This window comes from Nelusetta ayraudi, unplaced genomic scaffold (assembly GCF_046127955.1).
Source record: "Nelusetta ayraudi isolate G7.1 ecotype Tasmania unplaced genomic scaffold, CSIRO-AGI_Nayr_v1 ptg000018l, whole genome shotgun sequence".
Taxonomy (NCBI): domain Eukaryota; kingdom Metazoa; phylum Chordata; class Actinopteri; order Tetraodontiformes; family Monacanthidae; genus Nelusetta; species Nelusetta ayraudi.
The window spans coordinates 3,714,141-3,742,084 of NW_027466068.1; the positions used below are offsets into that span (position 1 = coordinate 3,714,141).

Consider the following 27,944-nt stretch of genomic DNA (forward strand, 5'->3'; position numbering starts at 1 on the left):
TTCTGACTGCGTTATTGACCCATCACCGATATGCAAGCTAGCGTTAAGACTGCTAACTAGGTGCGAGTTGACGCTGGGTGACGTAGATTTAAATGAAATACTTTCTTTCGTGTTGACAGAACTGACGAATTAGCGATGTGGAGCGAGGTCGAACTTTTGATCAACGAGGATACAAACAATGTCCGTTTGGGCAACGTGTCCAGGGAGGAAAATGGTAGCGGGCTGTATCAGGTGGACACGCTGGTCAAAATCTCCACTAATACCGGGGTAACGCATGTCAGCATTTGCATTACACACTGTCATCATCTCGTATGTCAACTCAACTAAGCTCCACTGTCGTATGCGATGTCGGCTTTGCTGGTTCCTCCAGGTGCAGGCAGACCCTCGCCTCTCCTCATCCAGCGGTGCAAACTGGAGCGTTGTTGTTGCAGACAAAACGGTCATCCTGTTTGACCAGAGCTACCAGACCGTCCTACTACGTCTCCACTTCGGTACACTGATATTAGATTAAATCCAACTTTATTGACATTGCACATGTCACAAGTACAAAGCAACGGAATTCAGGTAGCATCCAACCAGAAGTGCTTTAGCAGTGAATTAAAAAACAAAAACAAATGTACAGTTTACACATTATATAACATATATGAATAATATATATTGTCAAAAGTATATACAGAATATAACCGGCTGGAAATATACAGATGCAATTTATATGAATCTAGTAATTTATCATGGTATTGATGGTTGGAGTATGTACATGAGTGCAGGGAGGTATTGAGAGTAATGCGGGGGGGTGGGGGGGGGGGGGCAGCATTCAACATTATTCCTTCCCAAGCTTTGTGTAGTCTGGGTGTGTATATCCATTGAAATCTGTCATCACTGGATACGCATTATCTCAAGGCTCACATGATGGCCCTATGCATATTTGATAACAACATTCATCTCTTTAGACACTGAGGTGGATGCCATTGACGTATGCCTGAATGGACATTTTCTGGTGGTCTGTGAAAAAAATGGAAACTTGCACCTTATCTACGTTCCACAAAAAAGAATCCTTCTCACCAGGGTATGTGTGCTTGCGTGTGTGTTATTTCCAGATTAGACCTGCTGCTATCTCTGTTCTGTCTGCTGGGTTTTGTCTTTTATTTTTTTCCTCATTTGTACATGCCCATGTATCTCTTTTGGGGTTTTGCAGGCTCTGGTGCAGAAACCATCCAGTATGGATACGAAAACATACTACTATCTCATTGCAGAGGAGAGCAAATCATCTGCAGGTAATGTCTCAATAGAATAAGTATCTTTTAGGATAGGTGGAAATTCTGTATTTTGTTTTTACTGTAGACAAAAAAAAATCCATATGCTCACTTTCTAAATCTTTATTTTCTGAAAAATTGTTATTGAAATGTCTTTTTCTGCAGGAATGTACCATGTGTTCCTCGTGGTGAAGGAAGGTTTTTTCCACATTACAAATCTTGCACTGGCAAAGATTGAGGAGGGTATGAGCCTGAGAGTGTCATGTATGGTAGATTTAGATATTTGTTTTCTGTGTTTTTCATAAACTGTCTGATGTTCTTACAGCTGTGGAGAAACTGGATGTGGACAGTTTGAAGGAGGTAAGCCAACAATATTTACATGATCTTAAAAAATATCTAAGGAGCTAAAGTGTAGTCTCTGTGTTGCTCCTTCTAGCTGCAGTCTCTCATCAAGATAGACTTTTGCGCCACCAGCGATTACCACGGCGATGGCTCCAGCACAGCACTGATGTTCTCCCTGGGCAGTGAGACCCACCTACTGATTGGGGTTCGTGTTTTTCCTTTGGTTGAACCACCCTTATATTGCGCTCGTAATTTCGTGGTACCACATAGGGTGAGCTGTAATTCAAACTGTGATGCGTATTTATTCTTTCCTCTTTATTTTAGTCATTGTTAATGTTGTTGTTTTCTGGTGTAAAGCTTAATAAGAATCCTAAGAATATGCTTCTAATTAGCCATCAACTGATTATGCAACATCTGTTAACTATCAGTTAGTCTCTCCAAGGACTCGCACCAAGCTGAGTGTAGTGTAGTTTTTAGACATTAAAACTGAACAGAATTGTTATGAAACAATGTTTAATTTTCTCTTGAACACCTTTTTTTAGTCTAAATCATCTCATTAATTCCAAAAGGGCGGTAAACAAAATGTCCTGACTCACTGGATGATGGATGCCCACCAAGCCAAAATGCGCCTTGTTCAGTCTGTCGGTAGCAGCTTAATTCCAGGTAAAGTCTTCATTCATTTACAATATGTACAAATTAATTTCAAAGTGACTTTTTTTCGTTATACTTGACATATTGAATACCATCCTCATAACAAGGTACAACTTAGAGCTATGAATGTGGTTGCTGGAGCTATAGATGTGTTGTAAAACATTTTGACAAGCAGAATATCCAGATAGTTGATTGTTTGACTTTTCTCTGTTCACATCTTGGCTCAATTTTAAAGGTGTGAGGAAGATGGTAGTGGTGGAAAGTCTTCTATTTATTTTAGACACTGAGGTGAGTCCCATCCGTTCAGCTGTTCTTGTTTGCCGTGCTAGTACCTGTACCAGCGGTTGACGCCCTGATTGCTGTGTTTCACAGGACACTCTTAGTCTCTGGGACCTACATTTTCTTGTGATGATCGACTGTTGGACCGACCTCTCTATTCACGACTTTGAACTTGCCGCAGAGTGTGGCTCTGCCCCCATGGTCACGTATGTGTCAGGGTTTTGTTGTGTTTCTCTATTACCCGTACAAGGGGCCAAACTGAAAGTATTGCTTCAAGTGAACCTAAAAAAAAATTCTTTGTGTGTCACAGCCAGGACAGCAGCAGCATGAAAATGATTATGTTGATGAAGGAGAACAACAGTGAGGTACCTGTTTCTCCTTTTCAACTGAAACTGTCAGCACATTGTCCTGAAGTCTAAACTCTCTTGCATAACTCTGGTCTAATTTTGAATTTTGACAGGTCAATTCCCTGCAAATCCGATGTTTGCCCTCTATGTCTGTCTGCCTCTCCTTGAATGTCTCCGCGGTCGCTTGTCTCTCCCAGACAAAAATAAACATGGTAAACTCGCAACACTCTTTGTTCTCTTTTACCAATATCAGTATTTCTGCTTGTCTCATTCACTTGTGTTGTGCTCTGATTCCAGGATACAATTTATTTAGTGGAGGGAATTTATGAGAACCCAGAAAGGTAGGATACACTTTGAACTACTGCTTTGATTTTTCCAATAAGTTTCAAGTGTTTCTAAGTTCTAAATGAACCTTTTCTTGCTCCGTGTTTAGTAGTCCAGGGGAGCAAAGGTCATCGGTTGTTGTCCGGTGCTTCACAGAGGCTCTGCCAGAGAACAGGTAATCCGCTACATTTCTTTCTCAAGGACAGTTCAAGGGACCAGCCGGTGCTTTTGATTTACATTTTTCTCGCTTGATCTTTTCCTTACTACTAGGCTCAGTCGGCTTCTTTACAAACACCTCTTTGAAGAAGCGGAAAAGTTTGCCATCGCATTTGAGCTGGATTTAGAGGTAAAGTCTGTTACTCTTAATCTTTCAAAGAAATCAAAAGTTTGTTCAACTCACAACTAACTTTCTCGCTTGGATTCAGCTTGTTTATAAGGTAAAGCTCGACTTTGTGCTGGAGCAGCTCGACTCTGCATCAGTGGGTGGCTGTGGACAGGAAGTCTGGTCCGAGCTCGTGGAGGAGGCCAGGAACAATCTGGCAAAGATTGCAGTCAGTGTTACAATGCTACATTTGCAGATTATAATGCCCAGGCCCTTAAATTGTGCCCCGTGACATCGGATAAATCATCTGTGCTTGTAGGATGAGCAGTACGTGGTGGAATATTGCCTCAAGGCTCCATGGCCAACCTTTGAGACGGCCGAGAAGATGCTGAACCATGCCGCCTCGCAGTCCTCGTCCTTGCAAATCCAGGAGGCCATGGCGAGACTGGCAACATTCTGCAGCCTGCACAGCGCCGAGAGTTTCAAGTAAATCCAAAGTTTGCGTGCTCTACTGACCGTGCTGTGAATTCTCCCTTGGTGTTTTAATACACAGGGAAAGTCTGTCTGATTATTTGCACGTTTTCCTTCAATCATCAGTGGCATCGCTTGGATCGAATTTTTGAACAGTGATGACAACTTGGGAGACATTCTGAGTCACCTGAGAGAAGGAGACATGAAGGGTGCACAACTTCTTTGGCTCAGATATGAGGTGAAGACACAACGTCTCAATGGAGCCTACAGTACATTTTGCCTGAGGAGATGTTATAACGAGGTGTTTTTGTTTGTCTGGTTTAACAACAGGGACAGATTGCTGCAGACTTTGATGAACACAAACTTAAAGCTGTTCTGGGTGCAATTCCAGAGGACCTTCCATCGCAGGACTTGTGTCCCTGGTTCAGGACTGTCTTTGTCCCGTTCCTGAGTAGAGTGATTCCAACAGGACAGGTTCGAGTCGACTGCAGCGTCTTCATCATAAACCTTTTTTTACGCTCCTTAAGTTGAATGCGTCGAATCTGTGTATGTGCTCTGCTCGTAGAGAACTCTTGCAAGATGGCTGGAGCAGAGGGCAAGGAACCTTGAGTTAACCGAAAAGGTAAAGAAGATAAAAAAAAAGGAAAAACAACACGGGCATCAATGCTGAAGCAAAACAGGAATAGGACCATTGTCCTCATAAAGATCATCTCTTTTGTAATGATGCAAAAGTTAAATATATCTTTGTAATTTTGCATCACCAGTGAACAAAAAAACAGCTTCTTGTTTCTCTTTGATTTCAAATATTATTGTTTGTATTGGACACTGAACATTATAAATAGGGCTAATTAGTCTAATTCATTTTGTCGTTATAGGGCGCTTGGCCCCAGAACGGGTTGGACGTGGCTGTGCTGGGACTGCCCTCTCCGTGGACGCAGATGAAATGCGTAGGTTCCCTGAAAAAAAGGTGACTTTTGTCATTTGTGAGAAGTCATGATTCTTGCATTAATGTGTGTCCGTGTGCATACTTGTATTTTTTTTCCCCCCAGGATGACAGTTATGGTGCAGAAGAGTTGGCAAACCTCAGATCTCTGGTGTCAAACCTTCATCAGCTTCTGGACCTTCACAAGAAATTCAACTGCAGGCTTTCACTTTCAGTCTTTGAGAAGGTTCGAGTCTAACTAATCGCATCTGTATATGACTGAGCGTTGAGCATTCATTTGTGTTTTAAACTATATATAATTAAAAAAAAAAAAGAAAAAAGAATGGAGGGGCCCAACTTTGATTTGTCAGTGCGGATAAAGAATTGCAGTCATTTTTTTTCTCACAATGCTTTGTGTCCCTTCTAGGGAAATATACGGAGTGTTGCTTTCTACATGCTCGACAAAGTGCCGGCACCAGAGCTGGTTGCAGCAACGGTGGCAAATGGTGTCCAGCCGTACGCCGAGGAGCACGACCTTCCCTTTGACGAGTTGCTCCTGCAGTATATCAGGGTAAAAAAAAACCTCCACCGCAGACACGGAGATCAGCGTGCCAAGATCTGTTCCCTAGATCATTGATTTCCATCTCTGATCTGTATCTAGGATCTGCTGGAGCGCTGCAGCTCTCAGACCACGACACTCTTCACAGAATGGGAGGCTAAAGCGGTTGCTGTTCTTAACTGCATGAGCGATACTGACGTAAGCTCCTCTTACGTTTAGAAAATCTGCCGCTCCGTCAGAAAAATGCCAGAAAGGTTTCTCAGCACAGTTTGTCAAATCTGACCAACTCATTTCCCAGCTGATGGTGGACGCAGTTCTGGAGATCATGCAGAAGGCCGTCATCCCTTGGACCAATGTGGTAGAAAAACTGGTGCAGCACTACCTGGAGATGGAAGGACCAAAGTATGTTGACATAGTCGCACTCGTTTTATTTGTTGCTATTGTTTTTTTCTCCCTAATATCAAGAATATCCATCATTTTCTTTTCCAGACAAGAATTGTTAAAGGAGAGCTACGTTCTGATGGAGATCAGGAAACTTCTGAGAAGTTACGGGATTCGCAATTTCAACCTCTCCAACAGGACCCAAATTATGGTAAAAAAAAACAAAACAACAACAACATAGATTTGCTATTTTTTTCCATTTATGTTCTGCTGAGTTCTCTTTCCCTAATTACATTTGCTCTTCAGACATTGATTAAATACATCCTGAAGCAAGACCTGCCAACATCTCTGGATGACTCGCTGATGCTCGCTGCAGCTTACAAGTTCCCAACGCCGGAGATTCACTATCTTTATGTCGTCCAGCTGACCACTCAAGGAAAAGTAGGCAAACGAATATGAAGCCCAGAGAATGAATACATTTCTTCATTCCTCTTGTGTGTTTTACATGCGTTCATGTTTATGTGCCGCTTTCAGATAAAGGAATGTCTGACAGTCCTGAAGAAGTTGTCCCCCACTGAGGCTGAGTGTGTGATCGAGCGCCTCACCTCCTGGGCGAGGGGGCATCTGCAGGACAAAGACCACATATCTGAGGAGGTTAGGGCGGTTAGCTTTAGCTGGACAAAATAGCTTTGTGTCCTTTGCTCTCTTTAAAGCGACTGTGCAAACATTTGTTATGTTGCCTCTAACAGCACAAGAAACACAAGATGGTCATCGCTCAGCTGATGGTGGAAGCTCTCAAATACCTGCAGAAAATTCAAGAGTGTAAGTTCTGATTCGACCTGCTGATGGCTGACTAACAGCAGTAGAGTGTTTGTCTTTAAAAAAAACAAAAACACACACACTGACCACTAGCCACTCCTTGTTACAACTTGTTAAGGTTGCATTTCAAGATTAGCAAAATAATGCACCGAAACACCTTCAAGTGATTTCATGATCTCCGCAGACGATGCTCTCAAAAGCCTGGAGTGCAAATACAACCTCGACATGTTCAAAGCCATCGCAAATCTACAGGTGAAACTCCTAAATTGGATAATATTATAATTATACTGATTGATTTTTATTCCTCAGCCTTCTTCTTTTTTTTTTTTCTTTTCAGGAGGACTTTGATATTTTCTTCACTCCTTCCGACTACGAGGATCCAAACATCAGAAAAAATATGCAGGAGCATCACATGGTTGCGTACGAAAACACACAAGGGCGACGCTCCAAAGCGAAGGCCGCGAAGACGACGGTGGTGGCCAACGATTGTGACGGCAAAACCAGGACCATTTCCACTGAGGCCGGCGTGCGTCGTTTAGGGAGGCAGCTGCAGCGGACGGAGCAGGAGCTCTGGTCCGACTTGGCCCTGCGAGCCCTGCGGGTGGGCAAGGTGGAGAAGGCGCTGATGATCCTCAGGTCTGAATGTGCTGCTGCTCCTTGCTGCAGATAGAATTGTTATGCAAATGATTTCCTAGAGATGTGTCTTATCACCTGGTGGGCTTCCCTCGTCTTCCCTCCTCTTCTTGTTTGTCAGCGAGCTCCACGAACACTTCTGCAATGCCGGCACCGGGAAGGTTCTGTTCACCGCTGCCAAGACGCTGTGCCAGATGCTGGAGGCCGACGTGCCCATGGTTCTCCCTCCAGACACGGACCTGCCGGCAGCCATTCACCACCTCGCCTGCCAGGCCATCACCGTGTGTAACTCTGGTGAGAAACAATTGCATTGAGCAGAATTTCAGGTGGAACACGGCTCATCTTGAGAGATTTTTTTCATGCTTATATATCAGCATCCAATGAAGAGCCACTTAAAGATCTGATATTTGGAAGAGTTATGTGATGGCTTCCCTGTGAATTGTTCCAGATCTGCTCTTGGACTGCCTGGAACTGTGCAAGTGCACACGACTTGCGATGGACGTCTATCATCAGTGTCAGTTATCAGACAACTACGGCTTTGCAGCCAAGGTCGGTTTTCTCTCTCTCTCTCTCTCTCTCTCTCTCTCTGTCTCTCTCTCTCTGTCTCTCTCTCTTTCTTTCTCTTTTATGTGAAATTCCAATATACTGGACCAAGCGTCATGTGTTCATCCTCGACATATAGATGGAACTCATGTACATGTACGAATAATCTTGTAGACACACCGGAGGAGGACACTTATTTATGACGATAGGAAGAGCATCATAACCTTTACAATCTCTTTCACACCCAGGGTGTTAAAAAGTCATAGTATTTGTTTCTGATGAAAGAACTCTGACTGAAAAATCGATGATAAAAGTATTAGGAAGTAAGAGCAAGAGCTGGAATTCCTTTTAATAGTAACCATCATATTGTTTTTTGCTATTATGTCCAAAGGAGACAAAGGTCTTTGAAAATGAAGTCAAAGAACCATGCAAATCCTTCACTGTATCCACCAGTTTAAATGTTTTCTGACAGGATTTGACCTCTGAGGCCGAGAAGTCGACTTTCCAGGATGTTTTTAACGAAGTTTGCATCGTTCTGGACCCGGTGTCTGTGCTTCCTGTTCAGTATGAGATCACAAATTGCATGCTGCCGATCTCTCAGGGTGAGGTGCCGTGGAGTGTGTCGCTCCCACAGGTCGTGTTTTCCCATCTGCTTCCTTTCTGACAGTTGGTCCTTTTTCCTTGCAGATACTAAACTGCACCCTCTGGACTGCTCCTGCCTGTCACACTGCTCCGTCGGAGATTGTACGTTCTCAAGTTTGTTTTATTTGCTCGTGATGTTGAAGGCCCTTGAACGTTGACCTCGTGTCTCTCTACTGTCCCCTCCTGCAGGTTCAAACTACCTGAAGCCCCTCCAGGGCCCCCTGTCCAACATGTTGCAGATGCTACAGGAGTGCAGTCAGCTGGAGTTGGCCCTCAGGGTGCTGCTCAGCTCACACGGCAGCTGCCTGCAGCACATCACTTCCAACATGATGGACATGAAGCTCAGCGTGCAGGTGTGACCAGCAAGCGGCCACATCAACGTCCCGGAATTGCAGTGTGTCTGCTGAGCTGACAATTTTCCACTTGATTGCCTTTCAGCTCTACGACAAACAAGTGCTGAAGACTTATAATGTGAGCCTGAACGAAATCCAGAAGAACACCAGCTCGACTTTGAACACCGTGGCTGTGGCACTCCTGAACAAGGCCAGTCAAGATCAAGTCCTCTGTTTCTTTCTCTTTTTTTATTTTCTTTGTCTGTTTTTAACAGCTATTTGTGCATTTCCGTTGGCCGCAGGTTTTTAACTGGAGGATGGTCGATTGCGATTTGGCAGTTGGACTGTGCACGCTGCTCTCTGAACAAGAGGTTTTCAAAATACTGTGGAAGGTCATTGACGGTACCTGGCAGAACTATAACAAAATCCTGGTAGGCAACGTTCAAATGTCCTCTCTGCTTCACACGGATATGTGCTTTTTAGTCTAATAATGACAATATAGGCTCTTAATTTATTTCTTCTCACTCATTTTGAAACCTGGGCATGTTTATTCTAAAGACCAATTAAGTGGAATTTGATCATTTTTAGAATAGAATAGAATGCCTTTATTTGTCCCAAATTTGCATAATTATAGTCACAGTGCAAAGAGAAGATGAAAAAATTATATGAAATTAAAAGAAATCAAATAAATATACAAATTATTTATGTAGCTAAAGCAAGTGTTTATAAATAAGTGTTTTATTGCACCTGTGTTGAAATGTGTTTAGAAATGTTATTACTAAGACTTTACTTTTCACGACGCACCTGACGTATCTCACTGTTTCTCTCTGCTTCCAGGCAGTGGCCAGGATTGGGGCCAACCTCTGCTGCCTCTACGACGAAGCTGAAGAGCAGAAGAAGTTCCTGTCCGTCATCACCGATGCCGAGTGGGGCATTGAGCTCGGAAAACTGGGGGCAAGTCAATCGGAAGCAGACGTTTCACATTCACAATATGTTGACTGTCACGTTTGACGAGCCGGCGGTAACAAGTTATTGACTGGGATTTGATATTTTTGCTGCTCGTCCAGATATCCATCCAGCCGGTGTTCCGTCAGCAGCCTGAAATGAAGAGGAATCTGATTCCAGTGTTGCTGAAGAGCAGGAGGATCACCCCTGACATCATCACCCAGTACTGCAGGTCAACCACTGCTTTTCTACTGTTTTTTTTCTCTCCTTTCTTTCTTACTCCTGCTCCGAAATTCATCTTGTACTTCCACCTTGCTGCAGCGCGTTTGGTCTGGACCACAGCAGCGTCATCAACCAGTACATTACCACCTTGCTGCTGCAAGAAGAAAGTGAGGACGTGGCTGGCGATCTGGGTGCAGAGCAGGAGGAGGCGGAGCCCCTGGGCCACGCCGACGCTCTGGAGCGGGTGCTGCAGCTCCTCCCCTCTTTGCACAGCAGCAGGGAGCTTACAGACAGTCTCTGCACTGCCATATCGAAGGTCAGCACACTGGAGGGGAAACCAGATAAAATATGGAGATTTTGAAGAAGAAACGTCGACATCAAGTGGTTACATTTTAGACTGCAGCGCTCTTTTGCTCACCCTCCCTCCCTCTCCCGAGCTTGCCAGTGAACTGCGGTGGGCTTCGCACACAAACCTGGATACCTCATCCACCTTCTTCTTCTTTGTTGCTTTATTTGAGAATGCCAGCGTTCACCCTAAATACGAAACGTGCTGTCAGGCGTCCTGGAGTCTTCACACCAGGCTTCCTTAGAAATATGGCAAATAACTAGGAGCAAGACCCTTACTGCTGTATGTGTATTCTTATACCTATATATGAGAACTGTTCTATGGGTGGGAAACCAAATTCCTTTTATTGCACAGCGATTATACACTTTTATTCATGTATTTAAGGGCACTATGTTAAGCTTTTAACAATATAAAAATAATAAATCAGGCCAAGTATTACAATGTAGTGGTGATTAATGAATGGAATCTCCACTCAGCGTTTTGAAGACGTTGATCAAGTTACAACCTGTGTTTTGAGCATTTTGCCACTTAATGTCTAATAGGGTCTTTTTTCATGTGGTGCAGTTTCCGGAAAGGTTTAAACTACAGCTCTGGTTTAACCTGCTGCCTGTCTCTTGTCCAATCAGTCCTTCACTACTTAAGCTTGTTGCACTTTTTTAGAAAGTGTGCACTAAAACAGGCGCTTTCTTGTTTCGTCCATACAGCTCAGTCCTTACAACTATGAGAGAATCGAGGTGGTGCTGAAGATCATGCAGGCTGCTGATGATAATGTGGCCAGCTTTCCTGTCAGCCAGGTAAAAAAAATTAAACACACAAATAAACAACATATATCCTACCATAAAAATATAAAACTGAAATAAAACTTGATAAATGTCATTCCCTTGACATTTCACTCACTCCACAGGCAACTGGCCTCCTTCAGCACCTCAAGTCCTACAAGAGAATCTCTCCTCCCTCTGATGTGGAGAGCACGCATCTCCTGGAGAACAGTCTCCTGCCCAGCCAGCTCTCCAGCAGCAGGCTGCCCTTCCATCTGCTGCTGCAAACTAAACATTACTGGAAGATCATCTGTGAGTTATTTTATTAGTTAATTAGTGTGTGTGTGTGTGTGTGTGTGTGTGTGTGTGTGTGTGTGTGTGTGTGTGTGTGTGTGTGTGTGTGTGTGTGTGTGTGTGTGTGTGTGCATATATATATGTATATAAATATATATGTACATATATATCTATATCTATATATATATAGATATATATGTATATACATATATACATATACATACGTATGTATATGTACATACATACGTATGTATATAAATATATATGTACATATATATATATATATATATATATATATATATATACATATATATATATATATATATATGTATATGTATATGTATATGTATATATATATATATATATATATGTATATGTATATGTATATATATATATATATATATATATATATATATATATATATATATGTATATATATATATATATGTATATATATGTATATATATATATATATGTATATATATATATATATATATAAATGTATATATATAGAGAGAGAGAGAGATATATACACATACATATATGTGTGTGTGTGTATATATATATATATATATATATATATATATATATATATATATATATATATATATATATATATACACATACACACACACACACATGTATATGTAAAATAATAATGATAATGAATTCAATATTTTTGTGTTTTAGCTCCTGAGCTCAGTGAGGAGACCTTCCCTACGCTTCTTCTGATTACCAAATTAATGAAGGTAACATGCATACACACTAGTGGGAAACAAATACTTGGTATATACAGTGGTCTCTCGTTTATCGAGGGGGTTACATTCTAATAATAACCGTTATAGGTGAAATCCGCAAAGCTTTATTTTTTACAATTATATATGTTTTAAGGCTGTAAAACCCCTCACCACACACACTTTTCTCAGACAGGCATTAACATTTCTCACATTTCTCTCTTGTTTAAACACTCTCAAAGTTTAAACCTTCAGAGATAATAAATACAGTATCACAGAATGAAACCAAAGAGCAAAACGTTTTTTCAGGCCCAAACATTTGTTTCAGAAATGGAAATATAGATGTTTTCCTATAAATAGATATGATAGCTTTTAGAAATAACAAAAACTGTATAATTTTTTTAAATACTCTTTAGTCTTCAAAGCAACTCCATGTCCTTCCAGGTGAGCCTGGACAAGCTGTACATGTCCTCGGCCGTCCACATCTTCAAGAACAAGATGAAGCCCTTGCTCCTGGAGCAAAGGAAGAAAGGACAGGGCCACGTCTACAGCAAGGAGATGTTCAAGGTGGCCAAGACCATGATGAAGTACATCCACTGCATCCAGAACACAGAGTTTGCTGCTGCCACGGCACACAACATCACGCAAGAGCTGCCGCCAGGTCAGGAGTCCCATCAGGAAGGAAGCAAGCTGTTTCCCCCTGAGCTTCACCTCGGAGCACCCTGCTCAACCCTTGTCTGCCCCCTACAGGTTACGAGAAGACGCAGTCTCTCAAGTTCTGCTTGGCTCTTGCGGAGGCGCGGCTGAGGGAGCCCAACCTCGAGGTCAGTTTTTGGAATTTTCTTTAGAGCGTGATGACAAAAAAACTGTTTTTCATATGTTCTATATGTGTTTCCTTTCTTACTCTATATATTTTGTTTCTTTATAGTAACCTTTTTTATTCAAATAATTTTTTTCTTCTTCTTTGCACTGTATATGCTGCTGTAGTAATTTATTGTTTTGGGGATTAAGAAAGTCAACCTATTCTACTCTACTCCTGTTGTTGTTGATCTGCTCCTTGTCCGATGCTGCCGAGCAGGAGACGTCGCGGGCCAGGGCGGAGACCTACCTGTCCAAGCTGAAGCTGCAGTTCCAACGCTCTGCCACGGAGAACACGCTGATGTCCAGACAGCTCAACAGCCCAGAGCTGATGAAGCTGACGGGACTGCCGGCGAGGCTCATCGTGGCTCTGTACGAGCACAGCGGCATCGAGCAGCACTTTCGAAATGCAGCCAGTCAAACTTGCCCGGGTGAGAACCGAAGTTTTAGAATCGAATAGAAAAGAGTGCCTTTGTTAATCCCACATTGGGGACATTTACTGAATTACAGCATCAATGTAGTGCAAAGAAACTAACAATTATATTAAAACAAAATCAAGAAATAAAATAAAATATTTGTAGGTTAAGGAAGGAAAGAAAACTGTCAGTTGGACTATTTACAAGTTATCTACATGATATTGACAGATAAACAAGTGTTTTATTGCACCTTTGTGAAATGTGTAAGTGGTTGAGTAAAATGTTTTATTGAGTGCAGTTGTACAGCCTGATGGCCGCAGGCAGGGATGACCTGCGGTAGCAGCTCCTTCTTGCAGTGAGGCTGCAGCAGTCTGGAGCTGAAGGAGCCACTCAGGCTCTCCACAGTGTGGTGCAGGGGGGTGGGGGGTGTTGCTCCCGATGGCTGACTGCTTGGCCGACATCCTTTGAAGTCACTGTTCCCTCGTGCAGACATCCACGCAGTGGTGAAGGAACTAGCGCACATCAACAACGTGGACGCTCTGAAAATTCGGAACATGATGTTGGAAAAGTGGATCTGCAAAACGGGCCCCGCCGTCACCAAGGTGCGTCGGCTTGACACCGCTTTGCATTTTCCTGGCTGCACTCTGGGTAATTAATGCGACTCACTGACCAACCCGTGAAGAGTTTTGACAAAAAGTGTGCTTTGATAAAGGATTCTGGTCAAATGGAGTTTGTCAGCAACATTGAGGAGGACCCTGACCTGATGAGGTAGAGGAGCTTTCCACTTTTTTTGGAATTGTACAGTCCTTGAATTGTGTTTATTTTTCTTTTAAGATAAATTCTAGTGTCTTGGACTTAAAGGTTCAGTGTGTAAAATTTGTCTTGGTTTATGATTTTTTTTTATTAGGGATGGACAGATACTGATACCAGTATCTGGTATCGGTACTGATACCAGGGTTGAGTACTCTTCTTGCACTCAAAAATGTGTGCCGATACCCAAACACAGATACCAGTTGTATATGTATGTGTATGGCAAATTTGTTATATTTGTGTTTGATCTGAAGTGAAACTTGTGACAGTTGTCTTGCGTCCTAGAAAAACATGCTGAGGAATGTTGTTCAAATAACATCTGTCGGGGGGGAAAAAATCACAGTAATTCTATAATGTGTAATGGCCTTATTAAGTGCTTGGTATCGGTGAGTTCTGAAATGCAAGTACTTGTATTCTACTCATTCTGTAAAAAAGTGGTATTGGTGCATTGCTAATTTTGATATTGGTAAAAGCTTAACATGCTGCCCAGAACTACATCAATATAGGTTTATACTCGCAGTACAATGGAAGAAATTCGGTTTCTATATGGTCCTAGTTGCTGTCAGGTGGGCTTCCTGAAAAAAAGTTGACACACTGGACCTTTAAAGTGCTTTAAAGTTGACAGCAGCTGCACCAAGACCAGTCTGTCTCACTCAGTGCCATTGCAGGGTGGTGTACATGCTGCAGTCCAACCCCGTGGACGATGCCGTCGGCCTGCTGAGCCCCGTCCTGTCGGCAGAGACCTGGGTGGGTGACCGTCTGGAGCCCAGCGCACCAGACCAGACCTGATGTGACATGACGGGAGAAAAAAAAAAAAAAAAGGCTGATGGTATAACTGGTGTGTCCCTGCAGCCCCTCAGCTCCACCGGACCCCGTCTGACCTTCTGCCATCGCACCAGAGCGCTTCTGTGTCTCGTCCGTCTGGTTGATGCCGACACTCTGGAGGAACGGCTGCAAATCCCTCGAGACAAGATTCAGTGAGACCTCTATATTTCTTATCTTCATTAAATTTTTTTAATTCATTATTTTTCTTTCTATTTTTACTTTATTATTTATAAGATTTTATTTTCATCTTACAACAAACATTTTCCCAACCCAAAACAACACAAAACTATGGTAAAGTCAAACAAAGACCCACAATATTTATGACAAACAACAAAACACACATCAGATATCTTTACATTTGGTCATATAATAATAATAATAATAATAATAATAATAATAATAATAAAACTTTATTTGTACAGCGCTAAATCACAACCAAAGGCGTCTCAAAGCGCTTTATACAATCAGAGAGAACCAACCGGGCCCCCGGAGCAAGCAAGATGCGACAGTGGCTGGGAAAAACTCCCCTGTGGGAAGAAACCTAGGGCAGAACCAGACTCCAGAGGGCGATCATCTGCCTATGAGTAGTTGGGGTGAAATACAAAAATAGAGGAGAGACAGAAAAAGAGAGAAAGGAGCAGAGTGAGCCAGGGTGGCAGACAGGACAGAGTGAAAAACAGATACACCAACCAGACAAAACGGATATAAACACAAAGAACAGGAAATAATTCAAGGCTGCTGTCCATGTGGAATGTAAGTGTAAGTGTCCATGCTTTGGAAGGCAAGAGCCTAGCTCGATGGACAATCTGCCGATAGGACAAGTCCAGGTCCTAGGCGTGGTGGTGGGATGAAGCGATGACACCAAGACCCCCAGGACAGCACAATCCAGCTCCTGGCGCAGTGGTCATCACCTGGGACACAGAGACTGCGGCAGTATCATGCATATCGAGCATACTATACAAAGCATAATGAGAGCTTGGACAGAGTAGATAGAGTAAAAGATTGATTGGGAGAGGAGAGTGATAGAGGCTCCGCCTGCACAGAGCAACGATCCCTGTAACGGGAGCGAAAGATCTCCCTCCACGGCGTAAGCCTACAGCAGCTTAACTGACAGTGGATGGAGTCTAACTATAAGCTTTAAGAAAAAGGAAAGTCTTAAGTCTACTCCTAAATAAACTAACTGTGTCTGCCCCCCTCACCGAGGCTGGAAGATGGTTCCAAAATAAAGGTGCCAGGAAACTGAAACACCTACCTCCTGATCTAACTCTAGAAATTTTTGTGATAACTAAAAGACCTGAATCCTCAGAGCGAAGGGCTCTTGGAGGATGATAAAGTTCAATAAGTTCCCTAATATAAGAAGGAGCCTGAGAATGAAGAGCTTTGTAAGTTAAAACTAGAATCTTAAATTCAATTCGGAATTCAATATAATATGAAAAAACAATCATTGTAAGTACATATACGCCTGTGTCATAATAAAAATAAATGAAATGAATAAAGGAAACAAAAATGGAGCTTAAAGCAGTAAAGGCCAAATATTCTTGTTATTTCTTTGTTTCTTTTTAATTCAAAAATATATTTAATACATCTTTTTTTCTCTTTGCACAATATTGTTGCTGTAATCATGCAAATGTCTCCAATGTGAGATGAATAAAGGCATTCTCGTTCTAATTCTATGTATTCATTTATTTTACTTTCTATCATTTTTGACAACAAGCTTGATTTCACGCATTCCGAACTTCTTGATTTTTTTTTGTATGGCAGATCTCATATCAAGTGCTACGTCTTCGTCTCTCAGCTGGAGGCCTTGAACGTCCCGTACACCGTGCAGTCGTTCCTCAGCAGTCCCAAAGAAGCCCTGGTAAAGGGGCTGTGGAAGAAGCAGAGCCACGAGCCGCAGGTGAGCCACCACCACTTGGCGGCGCTCAGGGCAACTAAAGACACCCCTGTGACCTCTTTGACCTCTTTGACCTCGCAGGCCGTGCGCTTGGTGGCAGACCTGTGTTTGGAGTACCAGGTGTACGACCTTCAGCTGTGGAATAGTCTCCTGCAGAAGCTGCTGGCCTTCAACATGGTGAGCAGCTCATGCGTCAGAATGCTTTTGTATTTAAAAACTTTTTTTTCCCATTGTAATGCAGTACTTTTTCCAGCTGTAACAGGTGACAAATTATACTAAAGAGTTTGGTTGGTTGTATCAGTTTTTGTCGTCATTGTTTTGTTTTTTTTGTTTGTTTTATTATTATTTCAGATTAGCCACCTCCAGAGGGTGCTAGAGGCTGTCGTGGCTGTGCCCGCACTATGGGAGGTAACTTAAAAATTCAACACTTTTTTTCTAACCCATCTTACTCCTAATTGCATGTGTGATCTTTTTTTAAGGGCAGAGTTGCTGTTAATTCTGAAACCATCCACCCACCCTCTTTCCTTCCACCTCTTTCCAAGCCACTGCAAACACTCTTTCAGCCACGAGCAGACCTATATCTAAAAATAATAAGTTCCTCTTTCTTATGTTACAGTTAGGTGGATAGATACCCAATAGAAAAAGTTTTGGTTCTAAATGTGATTGTATCCCTAATATTTCCTCAATACACTCTTTCACTTCTTCCCGAAATTTCTTCATGGAAATCGTGCCCTTCTCTTTATCATATTTTATGCACAAGTCTGGTATGTTGCTATTGAACTTATTCAGCTTAACTGGCATCTTAAGGCCCCTACACACTGGACACGAGAAGCGCAGGGCGTCGGCAGCACACCCATTCATTGTGTACGTGCTACCATGGCGGTGCCACACGCCAAGCTTAGCGGCGAGTGAGGGGTGCGCCCGCCACCGCTGCGCGTTGTGCCTGTTTTTAAAAATAATAATAATTTGGGTGCAGCGCACTGGGACGATATCTTGGCGCGTCCAATAGGAGAGCAGCCGGTTCTGAAAAAATGAACAATCTGGGTATAGAGCTACAGTCCGGAAAAAAAGAAATCTGGGGAAAATCTAGGAAAAACTTGTCCGTTGTGTTTCGCGGCGTCCAGAGCTCCGGGACACAAGACTGCTGGTCTGCTGTGACCAATTTGCTGATGCTTGGACCAACTCTAGACAACAGGCGGTCAAACTGCTCCTTGCCCAGCCTGAAGTAGAGCTCCAAGCCGTCCGTGTAAAAGTTGAGCTCCTGGACGAGCCTGTACTCCCCCAAATCCTGCCTTGCCCTCAAGATGGAGTGCACCCACACCTTTCTCTTCGCTGCTGCTGCTGCTGCTGCTGCTGCTGCTCGGCAGTAAAGCCAGTGTTTTTTGCTGCGGCGACGACAAGTACATGATTTTTCACACACAGACTCGGAACCAAACTTTTTTTTTCACAACCGGCTTCTCTCCTATTGGACGTGCCAAGATATCGTTGCAGTGCTCTGCGCCAGGTCTGCGCCAGGTCTGCACCTGGTCTGCGCCTGGTCTGCGCCTGGTCTGCGCCTGGTCTGCGCCTGGTCAGCAAAAACGCCTTCAGTGTGCAGGGGCCTTTAAAAGACCGCATTAAGCAGTTGTACTGCAGCAACTTTAACCATACATTGACTGTTTGTGAATGTGCTTTGGAACAGGGCTTCTCCCACTCCTCAGTGGAGAGATCCACCTGTGTGTCCTCTCTCCAGGACTCAAGCTTGTTTAATGATGTTTCTGAAGTACTGATCAACCAGCTCGTTGTATATTCTAGAAATCAAGCCCCTTCCTTGGCAGTCTTTCATCATCATTCTTTCAAGTGTTTCAAGTGTTGTGTTCTAATAAAATCTCTTAGTTGTACATATCTAAAGAACTGGAAGCTCCAAGCTATGCCATGCTTTTATTTATTGTAAGCATTTAAACAATTAGAAAAGATAGTGTTGCCCCCCCCCCGCCACCGCCTCGAAAATGTGTCCTCATAAATAAAGTTTATTTTTTTTTGTGTGATTTCTTTTTTTGAGGGACTCTGCGGCTCATCCATTCTCTTGACTTATTTCTCCATAGATTTCCTGTTTCTCCAGGACATGGAGTAGCGCAATACTGTCACCATTTGTGTCAGGTAAGTTGGTGGTGGTCTGAGATTTCGATGAGAATTGTTGCTGATCTACCGATCTATCTCTTACACTGTCATCGTGGGAAATTTTATAAACACTGATTCGTAGGGTTTTTTTGTCTGTATCTAAGGACAGTTGCACATAAAATGAAATCATTTATTTTGGAGCTTTTATGAAATGTTGTCTTATATTGAGATGCATATTTCATTATTCCCTCATCTGTCTCTCTTTGGCAGCGTCGGCCCCTCTGAGTCCTGATCAGCAGGCCACTCTCTACAGGACCTTTGTTCTTGTTCTCAAGTACGTTCCTCACAGCTCAAGTCTCCACACTCAGTGTTGACGCTGTTCCTCGTGTCGGACCTGCAGGATAAATATGTCTATTTCTTAATGTTTTGGTTGTTGCTTTTCCTCAGTACTCTATGAAAAACACTGTGCAGCCAATTGCGCAGCGTTTGCAATTGCTAAGTACAATTGCGTTCCTCTGTTGTTGTTTTTTTCCTCTCTTTGACTTCAGGTTTCCTTAAAAATAAATGATGGTCTCAATTCAAAGTTAACTGTTTTTCTTTTTAAATTGTATGCAATCTATCCTGCTCTCCTTTTTCGCTCCAGGTGCCCTTTCCTGTTGAATTTGGACCTGATTGGAATCGCAAATCACTTTGCACAGTTAAATCTGCCAGCGTTTGCCCTGGGAACTCTGCTTCTCATCCCGTCCGCCCCGAAAAAGGAGCAGCAGATTCAAGTGAGTGTCTCCCATGTCAATGCAACATGTGAAGCAAACCAAAACAAAAAAAAGTTTGTTCAGGTCAACTTCATTTCCATCTGTCAATGTTGCACCTTAAATTGCTCATCTCATATCGGCTAGAACTGTTTTCCCCCCCCCCGCTCTAGCAACCTCATCTGCATCCTCTCACTCAACTCCTGTCTTGACCACTCGTCTCTTCTTCCTTCAATTGATTTTCTGTCATCAGAATTTGCACAGGTGTGTCACTTTTGGGTGCTAATGAAGATCTGTATGTGTGTGCGTTTCCTCAGGGCTTCCTCTCCGTCTCCAACCCAGTGGCCATCCTCGAACAGGTGGACGAGCTGATGAACACCGGAGAGTTAGCTGGAATCCCCGCTCAGGTTCGGCCTCCCTGTCAAGATTCACTTGCAACTTGAAAATAAGCAGGAAGGGTTTTCAAAGAAATATCTGAACTCCAGTTTTTTGGGGGGGTGTTGTTATTAGTTAGTTAGTTAGTTTGTTTGTTTGTTCAGCAAATCAAATGCTTGACAGAACAAAACCTTATTTTTTCGCAGCTGCTCGATGTCACATAACCTAATAGGTGTTGCTCTACATAAGAGTGTATGTGTGTGTGCGCCTGCTGTATGGTCTTTGGTGTGGATGAAGTTAGAGAAAAAAATATAGAATAGATTAGAGTTAGTTAGTTTAGAGTTAACTAATTAGTTGCATTAAAATAAATGAATCACTCTGGGTATGACTTTTTTTTATTTACTATATACCAGGATCCTGTGTGCAAGTGAACATATACGATGATCTAAATAGTGTGAAGTGTTTGTCTGACTTCCTGTTGAGGATAAAGGTTCCACCCGTCACTGCTGCTGTATGCAACATACATTACATTTACTGAAAAAAAAGTTTTGATGAATAATCATTCATCTTTTATTGCACAGAGTTTCTGTTTTACTGCATTTAGTTTTCAGAACTTTTTTTAAAGCTTGGAATGTAAGTGCATTCAGCTGTGTTGTTCGTTGTTACCAAACAGCACTGACGGGTTTTTAATCACTTGTATACATGAAATCATTCGCTCTGATTTGATTATTGCTGGAAATCACTGAACACTTTTGGTCCCGTCCGTTTATATTTGTTTGGTGTCACTCCAGGTCAGAGAGAGCGTGTTAAAGTTCATCAGCCAAAACAGGCAGTACCAGAATCTGCTGAAGACCAAACACTTGAAACACCTGCAACAGCTCATGGTGTCCAGTGGGGAGCAGCAGCAGCTGAAGGACCTGATGGAGCAGCAGAACAACCACAACTTGTAAGTCTTATTTCTTTCAGTAAGATCAAGGTTTTAAAAATTCTCCCGTTACTTGTAGAGTTAAGTACGTTGGTGGTCTTGGTGGTCTCCATTTAATGATTTGTTTCTAGCTGCCCTCTGAATGTATAGTCCGTCACCATGTTTCCACTTGACCCTGCAGGTGTCACTGCGCCTCACTCTCGACTGACTCTTTCCATCTTTTCCGCTCTCAGAGTTGCCTCATTGTCTCAACACTGCACCAATTTAGATCCTAGAACATATTAGGAACCATATACTTCTTGTGCCTTTTGTTGGAACAGAGATATGGAGCAAGATAGCAAAAAAGGAACGTTCCTCAGTCATTTCCCCCAGTGGGCTTGTTGAAACGTCAGCGGCTCCACATTTGAAAATAGCTGCGTTTTAGTCTCAAAAGTCCTGAACTAATTCTGATTCTGATTATTTTAATGACCACACAGCCAAGCTGGTGGCATTTGTTTTCAGCCCAGCTTGGAACAGGTCCCAACATTCAAACTATAGTGACTACGGAATAAACAGGCTAAGCCACTGAGGGGCTAAGAACGGAAACATTGTATTGGTGACTCGCTACACAAACCTTAACGCCATTTCCATTATTTGGTTCGTCTCCGCATTTATTTTAGTAACTCCGAAGAAAGCAAACGAACAAACAAGGCGAGGCAAGATGGTAAGGGTGCTAGGGTTGTTATGGGATTAATGGTCAACAAAATACGTGCTCCCAACTCACCCCCTCTCCATGCCGCCGCCCTGGTGAACAGGTGACTATATTGGCATTCGCTCAATCATTCAATCAACCAGCGTCGACCACACCCCCGTGACGTGTGTGACCGGCCACAAACAAACAGCTGATGCTCACACAAATGAATGATATACCGGCATATAGCGCTTACAACCCAGCCCCTAATCATTAACACCATAATAATCACATCAAAAAACAAGAGATAAACAAGAAACATGCAGTCACAAATCCACAATTGTCCTTGTTTATACTTCATCAGCGCAGTTCATCAATGAGCTCTTCGCTCTGGAACTCAAGTCTAGTCGAGTCCAGAGTCTACTTGAGTCCAAACACAGTCAGTCAGTAACTGTTCCAGCCTAATTGCCCTCTCAGTATTGGGAGGTCAATCTTCCGCCTCCTGCAGAAGACAGATCTTGGTTATGGGCCTGTCCAGGGTGCTTCATCTTAATCAGCAGGCGCCGCAGGAATCCTCTTCTGTCCGGAAAGGTTTGATTGACTCTTCCCATGACCCATGAGTTCCGAGGTGCTGTCTCATCCACAATGAGCACAATGTCCCCTACCACAAAGTTGCGCTTGATAGCAGTCCACTTCTGACGCTCCTGCAACCGTGGTAAATATTCCTTGGTCCATCGCTTCCAAAATAGGTTGGACATGTACTGGACTTGTTTCCATCGTTGATGAGCGTAGATGTCAGTCCTCTGGAATTCTCCTGGTGGTAGGGAAGGGGAAGTTTTCAAAAGCAATAGGTGATTGGGTGTTAAAGCCTCCAGATCATTAGGGTCAGTCGAAGCCTTGGTGATGGGACGACCGTTAATGATCACAGAGGACAGTATGCAGTCCCTTGTATGTCCCGATGTATGTGTCTTAAGAGGACGTCTGAGACGTGGAGCTCTTTGGTCAGAATAGCTGGGTGCTTCACATCTTCACGTAAAGCTGCCGTACTCAATCTTCCACCAACCCTCAGGATGCCATCCTCCAGCACTGGTGAGAGCTTGAAGAGCTGACTGTTTTTCTTCACATTTTTGCCACTCTGTAGACTGGAAAATTCATCGGGAAACCTGGACCTCTGGCAAAATCTAATGATTTCCCTTTCTGCCTCCATCAACTCATCCACTGTGAGCAAACCTCTCAATGCCAGGTCTTTGCACACTCCTTTCTCCTGCTCGGAAGATCTTTGTCACTCTCGTGAGTCAGACTGGGTGGAGGCTGTGTCGGGTCATTTCCTTCCTGGCTGAGACACCACAGTAAATTCTTCAGCCTGATAACCCAAACCACTGCCCTTCTCAAACGGGTCCAAGAGGAAAAATGATGGATCAGCTGAGTGGTTGCGTCCACGTCCTCTGAGGTCTGCACCACATTCACTGCAACCCTGATCTTGACTTGTGGATCGTTTGACATAAGTTCAGCCAAACAACCTGGACTTACAGGCCAGTCCTGCTCAGGATGCAGAAGATATGCTGGTCCTGACAACCAGGTCTCACTCTTCAGGAACGCGTCGGTCTTCAGCCCTCTGGAGGCCGCATCTGCAGGATTGCTAACTGTGTTTACATCCCTCCATTGAAATGGCTGAGATACTTAAGATTTTCTGAGACCCTGTTGGCAACAAAGGTACAAAACCTTGAGGTCTCTCTCTTAATATACTTACGCACAGAGGTATTATCTGTCTAAAACACTGACTTTGTTAGGGACATTGCAACTCTCTTTTCCAAAAGGCGTCCAAGCGACTTGCCAAAGTGGCAGCTGTAAGCTCCATACGAGTGTAGCGCTTTCTATACCTTACCTTTAGGCAGTGCCCTAAGTTCGTAAAGTTTAATTCCACTTCTGACGTTAGATCACCCTTTTGTTGGAGTTGAGTACCCTTACACCTTTTACAGCTGAGCATCAAAGATAACATTGCCTTTTATGACACAATCTTAATAAACGCACTCACACTTTGTTAAGGCTTATGGACGAACCTTTGCAGCTAACGTTGCATTCGGAGAAAAGATGACTGAATGTTGTTGGCTCTTTTTAGCCAACACGGCGTATTTAATAAAGACTGAACACACACTTGTTTTACAGAAAGAAAAAACAGAAGAAGAACTTCACCTACGTACATGGAAGTTTATAATAAGTGTTTCCCCCATGTGGTCAATTATGGAATTGCACATGAAACAAAACTGAGGACACAATACCATGTCAATTCTTAACACCCCCACTTGTTCTCAGGTTGTTGTAAACGATGAACTTATCAAAAGAAACAAAAAAACTGAATAAATGTGGACTCTTATCTTACACATTTCCAACTCCAAAAATAATAGGTGCAAACTTTTGCAGCTTCAACTTGGTTGTCATAATGTCGGCAACCATATTATCTATAGAACAATACATCAAAACGACTTTACCTTCATCCACAGTGGATCTGATGAAATGGTATTTTATATCTATATGCTTACACCTCTGTCTGTTGACTGGGTTTTTAGCAAAAGCAATTGTTCCCTGATTGTCCTCATGAACCACCCAACCGTTTTTGTGTATTTGTAGTTATCCATACCTTCTAGTAGCTGTTCGAGATATAGACACTCCTGGATCGTTGAAGCTAATGCCATATATTCTGCTTCACATGTTGAGAGTGCAACTGTAGGCTGTTTTCTAGTTTTCCATGAAACTGGAGAACTGTTTTTGTTAAGTCTCACACAGTAGCCGGTCGTACTGGATTTGTTCTCCCATCGATCCCTTAGCTTACGAGGCAGCTTCTCTATTATTGTCAACATGATGTTAGTGGGCATATCCATTTCAAACATGTACTGCACTTCGTTCATTGCGTTGGAGCAACCTCTGAGAAATAAGCTGTAGTCTTGGAGCACTTTAACATCCTCTGATTTAATCGGGGTCCATGACAATGCCTTGTCCATATAGGCAGCTGCAACCCTTTGTTCATCTCCAAAGTGTTCCTGAAGTAGCATTTTAGCCTGAGCATAGCCCCTGGCTGGGTCCAGCCATATGTTGGTAGCTTCTTACAAGGTCCCTTGGGCGACCCCTAGTGAATTGCTCAAGAAAATACAGGCAATCACTGTGACTGTCCGACTTGCTTTCAACTGCATTTTCAAAGGCTCTCACAAAGGAATGAAATTGCAATGGATCACCATCAAAAACCTGAATATCCCTTTTGGGCAAGGATGAACGTTGCTGTTGTTGTATCAGTAGTGTTGTTATTTCATTCTGCCTTTTCATGATGTCAAAAACATTGTTTTGCGCCCCATTGCCTATTGAATCTTCTGTGTTGAGAATGGTTCCCTGTTGCAATTGGTCATTGCGAGCACTGGAGTGAGGATTGGGCTCAGGTAGGGGGCACTTTAAACCGGGAAGCTTAAAGTCAACAGTGTGTGTGAGCCTGTCTGATTTAGGCCTTGTCACCTGATCACTGATAGTGTTTCCAGTTGCTTTGGTGTTTCCAGCCTCTGAGGAATGAAAGGAGCAGCGTTGCTGTTGAACTTTGTTTTTTCTTGTTCATTTTTATGGTAGGAATTCATTGCATTGGAGTGGGGTTTTTCTGTGTGTTTAGAGCCAGATGTGCTCGCAGCTCTTAGCACACTCACTTTAGCCACATGCGCAGCAATTTCATCATCCGACAGGAGCCTTTCTTTCTGTTTCCGTAGTTGCTGCTGTTCCTCCTCCAGCGCATGTTTATCCTGAAGGAGTTTTTGCCGTGACATCAATGCCGCCAAATCAGCTTCCGCCTTAATGCGAGCAGATGAGGTGCCCGAGACAGAGGATCTTTTCCCACTTCCAGAACCTTGTGTAGATCGTCTGCTTTGCACATTTGATATGCTATCACTTGGTCTCACATTGTCGTGTAAAACCTTCATGAATTGTGATGGAACCCGCGCCCAAGTGCTGCTGCTTGTGAGACCTCATCCATTCGCACACCCTGTGTTGTTAAAACCACAGCATTTTCAACAGGATCAGAAACATGCTCATTTTCATCCACCCATTGAAGCACATTATTATTTAAATGCACCACAATAATTTTCAATGCTGGAGAAGCATTCATTCTGTTTAACCTTTTCATCTTCAGGCAACAGCGGAATTATTTTTTGATGCAGGTTAACAGCAGAGTCAAGGAACTGAGTGAGAATCTTTAACTGGCTTCTCACCTCTGGCACATTTCATTTCGTTTCATAAGCTCTTTCGTTGCAGGTATTAAACGTTTTATTTTATCAACATGAGCTTTACGTTTCTTTTGCAAACTTTCAACTTTATCTGTCAATCTTTTGCGGTTGAGTTTGATCTTCTGTTTAACAACCGGTAGTTCAGACCCATTGTTTTCCACTTTTTTACTGAGTTCACTCATCTTGCCTTTTCAAACTCGGGAGCTCAGCGATTTGCGCAGTAAATCAACAACACACCCCGCGTAGTTTCGTTCTTCCACAGATCTTTCACATCCACGCGCATCGGTGCAAACGCTGCAGGCAAACTCAACGAGCAGGACAAGCGTGTCTCGATGGACTTCCACGTTCAGGCAACGCTCCCCAATAGATGCGCTGTCAAACTGCATTCAATCCGGTCATACACAGCGTGAATGAATGTGAGCGACACTGTCCTAATAGTCTGGCGTCCGCGTTGTGACCAGTCTCTGACGTTGCAGTTTTTGACGTAATCCTGATGTGCCGCTTGGGTGTAGTGTTTTTGTTGTTGACAAAGTTGTAGTGACTCCGGAACAAACAGGCGAAGCCACTGAGGGGCTGAGAACGGGAACGTTGTATTGGTGACTCGCTACACAAACCATCGCGCCTCAAATGAATGATATACCGGCATATAGCGCCTACACAAACTAAGCATAGTTATACATCCAGACAAACACACAGGCCATGCATAACCCCCCCTCAATGTTCAGAGCTCTGAATGTTAATTGCAATTGGGATGAAACTGTTCTCGGGCTGCTCAGTTCAAAGGTGATATCAGGATTATTTTCTACCCAGTAAGAATGTTTCTACTTATTCATATCACACTTACGTGAATTTTCTTTTCATTCGTGTTCAATTCGTCTGCTTTCTTCCAACTTTTAAACCCTTCAGTCAGAACGATGCAGACTCTCTTGCTTGTGACTACATGAAGCAAAGAGACCGTCAAAGAGGAGGGAAACGCTAACGACCGGCTCAGCTCTCCCAAACTGCCTGGAGGTAGGAAACAAAATTAGCAAAAGACGGAATAAGCGCCACTAAGGACTCGCACATCAATGACAATGTTTATATTTCACTATTCCGTGGTCATAATTGTAATTTGTCTTTTTTCAGTTTCAGTTTCAGGTGTTGCTGAAAGAAAAAAAATTAAATGAAGTGTTGCGATGAACTGCCACTGTTGTTTTTACCTATTTGCGTTGTAACAATGATTGTTTTTGTACTATATAAAAATGCCCTGCAGTTTCTTGCAGTTGTTTCTCTGTTCTCACTCTCGCGCTCCAATGCTGTATTTGCACTCGTGTTTCTTGTAGTAATATGACGTAATGAGTATTATGACGTAATAAATAATCAGAATTTATTCAAGTTTTCACTCTGACTTGTTACGTTTTCTTTTGTTTTTCTCAGTACTGCATACTGTTAAAATTGTCAGGTAAGAATGACACATTGTTTTTGAACTGAACGGAAACATTCCCAAAATGCAATGGCAAATGTATGGTTTCATTCACCGTTTGCTCTTTGCCCATTGGCACAACTCTTTTTTAATAATGACCTTTGAGATAGAAAATAAATCCTTCTCATTTCTAATTAACGACTTTCCCCGTAACAGACAACTACTGTAAGTGTAGTGATACTTACCCCCAGAAATGGCTATTTAAAAAATAAATAGTGTGTTACTAATAAGCAGGCGGGGTCGGTGAAACTGAATTAAAGTTGAACAATCTGACTGAAGGTAGTTGAGGAGATCATGATTGTGTTTGTTCATCCATCCTTCCATCCCCATCACTGCTTACCCTTGCAGGCAGTGGTGCTGAGGTCTGTGTCAGCTGTCTGGAGTGAAGGTCAGACCGTACAAGAAGAGGCCAAACACTCGTTTAAAGTTGCCAGTCAGTGTCCATGGCTTCATTGAAGTAGACGCAAGGAGACTGTGCATTAGAGA

General features: G+C 42.9%; 1 protein-coding gene across 1 annotated transcript; it reads left to right on the forward strand.

Annotated features, from left to right (window-relative positions):
• Positions 1–120: 120 nt before the first annotated feature.
• On the forward strand, positions 121–27,365 carry kntc1 (kinetochore associated 1). The gene is made up of 61 exons (XM_076025909.1): positions 121–267; positions 371–491; positions 951–1,066; positions 1,196–1,274; positions 1,419–1,496; positions 1,579–1,613; positions 1,690–1,800; positions 2,165–2,258; positions 2,482–2,534; positions 2,619–2,731; positions 2,836–2,890; positions 2,986–3,084; positions 3,170–3,213; positions 3,306–3,371; positions 3,467–3,542; positions 3,622–3,747; positions 3,838–4,004; positions 4,116–4,227; positions 4,320–4,463; positions 4,555–4,611; positions 4,865–4,936; positions 5,039–5,158; positions 5,339–5,482; positions 5,573–5,668; positions 5,769–5,872; positions 5,960–6,062; positions 6,158–6,292; positions 6,386–6,505; positions 6,601–6,673; positions 6,855–6,922; positions 7,008–7,306; positions 7,425–7,597; positions 7,752–7,852; positions 8,319–8,448; positions 8,534–8,590; positions 8,678–8,841; positions 8,927–9,031; positions 9,123–9,251; positions 9,658–9,774; positions 9,888–9,997; positions 10,087–10,303; positions 11,038–11,127; positions 11,238–11,403; positions 12,075–12,133; positions 12,563–12,779; positions 12,869–12,942; positions 13,197–13,407; positions 13,882–13,994; positions 14,105–14,160; positions 14,871–14,949; positions 15,055–15,179; positions 16,789–16,924; positions 17,003–17,098; positions 17,273–17,329; positions 19,006–19,060; positions 19,292–19,355; positions 19,665–19,794; positions 20,088–20,177; positions 20,937–21,091; positions 26,903–27,007; positions 27,128–27,365. The coding sequence occupies exons 1-60, from the start codon at positions 136–138 to the stop codon at positions 26,973–26,975; spliced, it is 6,561 nt and encodes a 2,186-aa protein (XP_075882024.1). The 5' UTR covers positions 121–135; the 3' UTR covers positions 26,976–27,007; positions 27,128–27,365.
• The last annotated feature ends 579 nt before the right edge of the window (positions 27,366–27,944 follow it).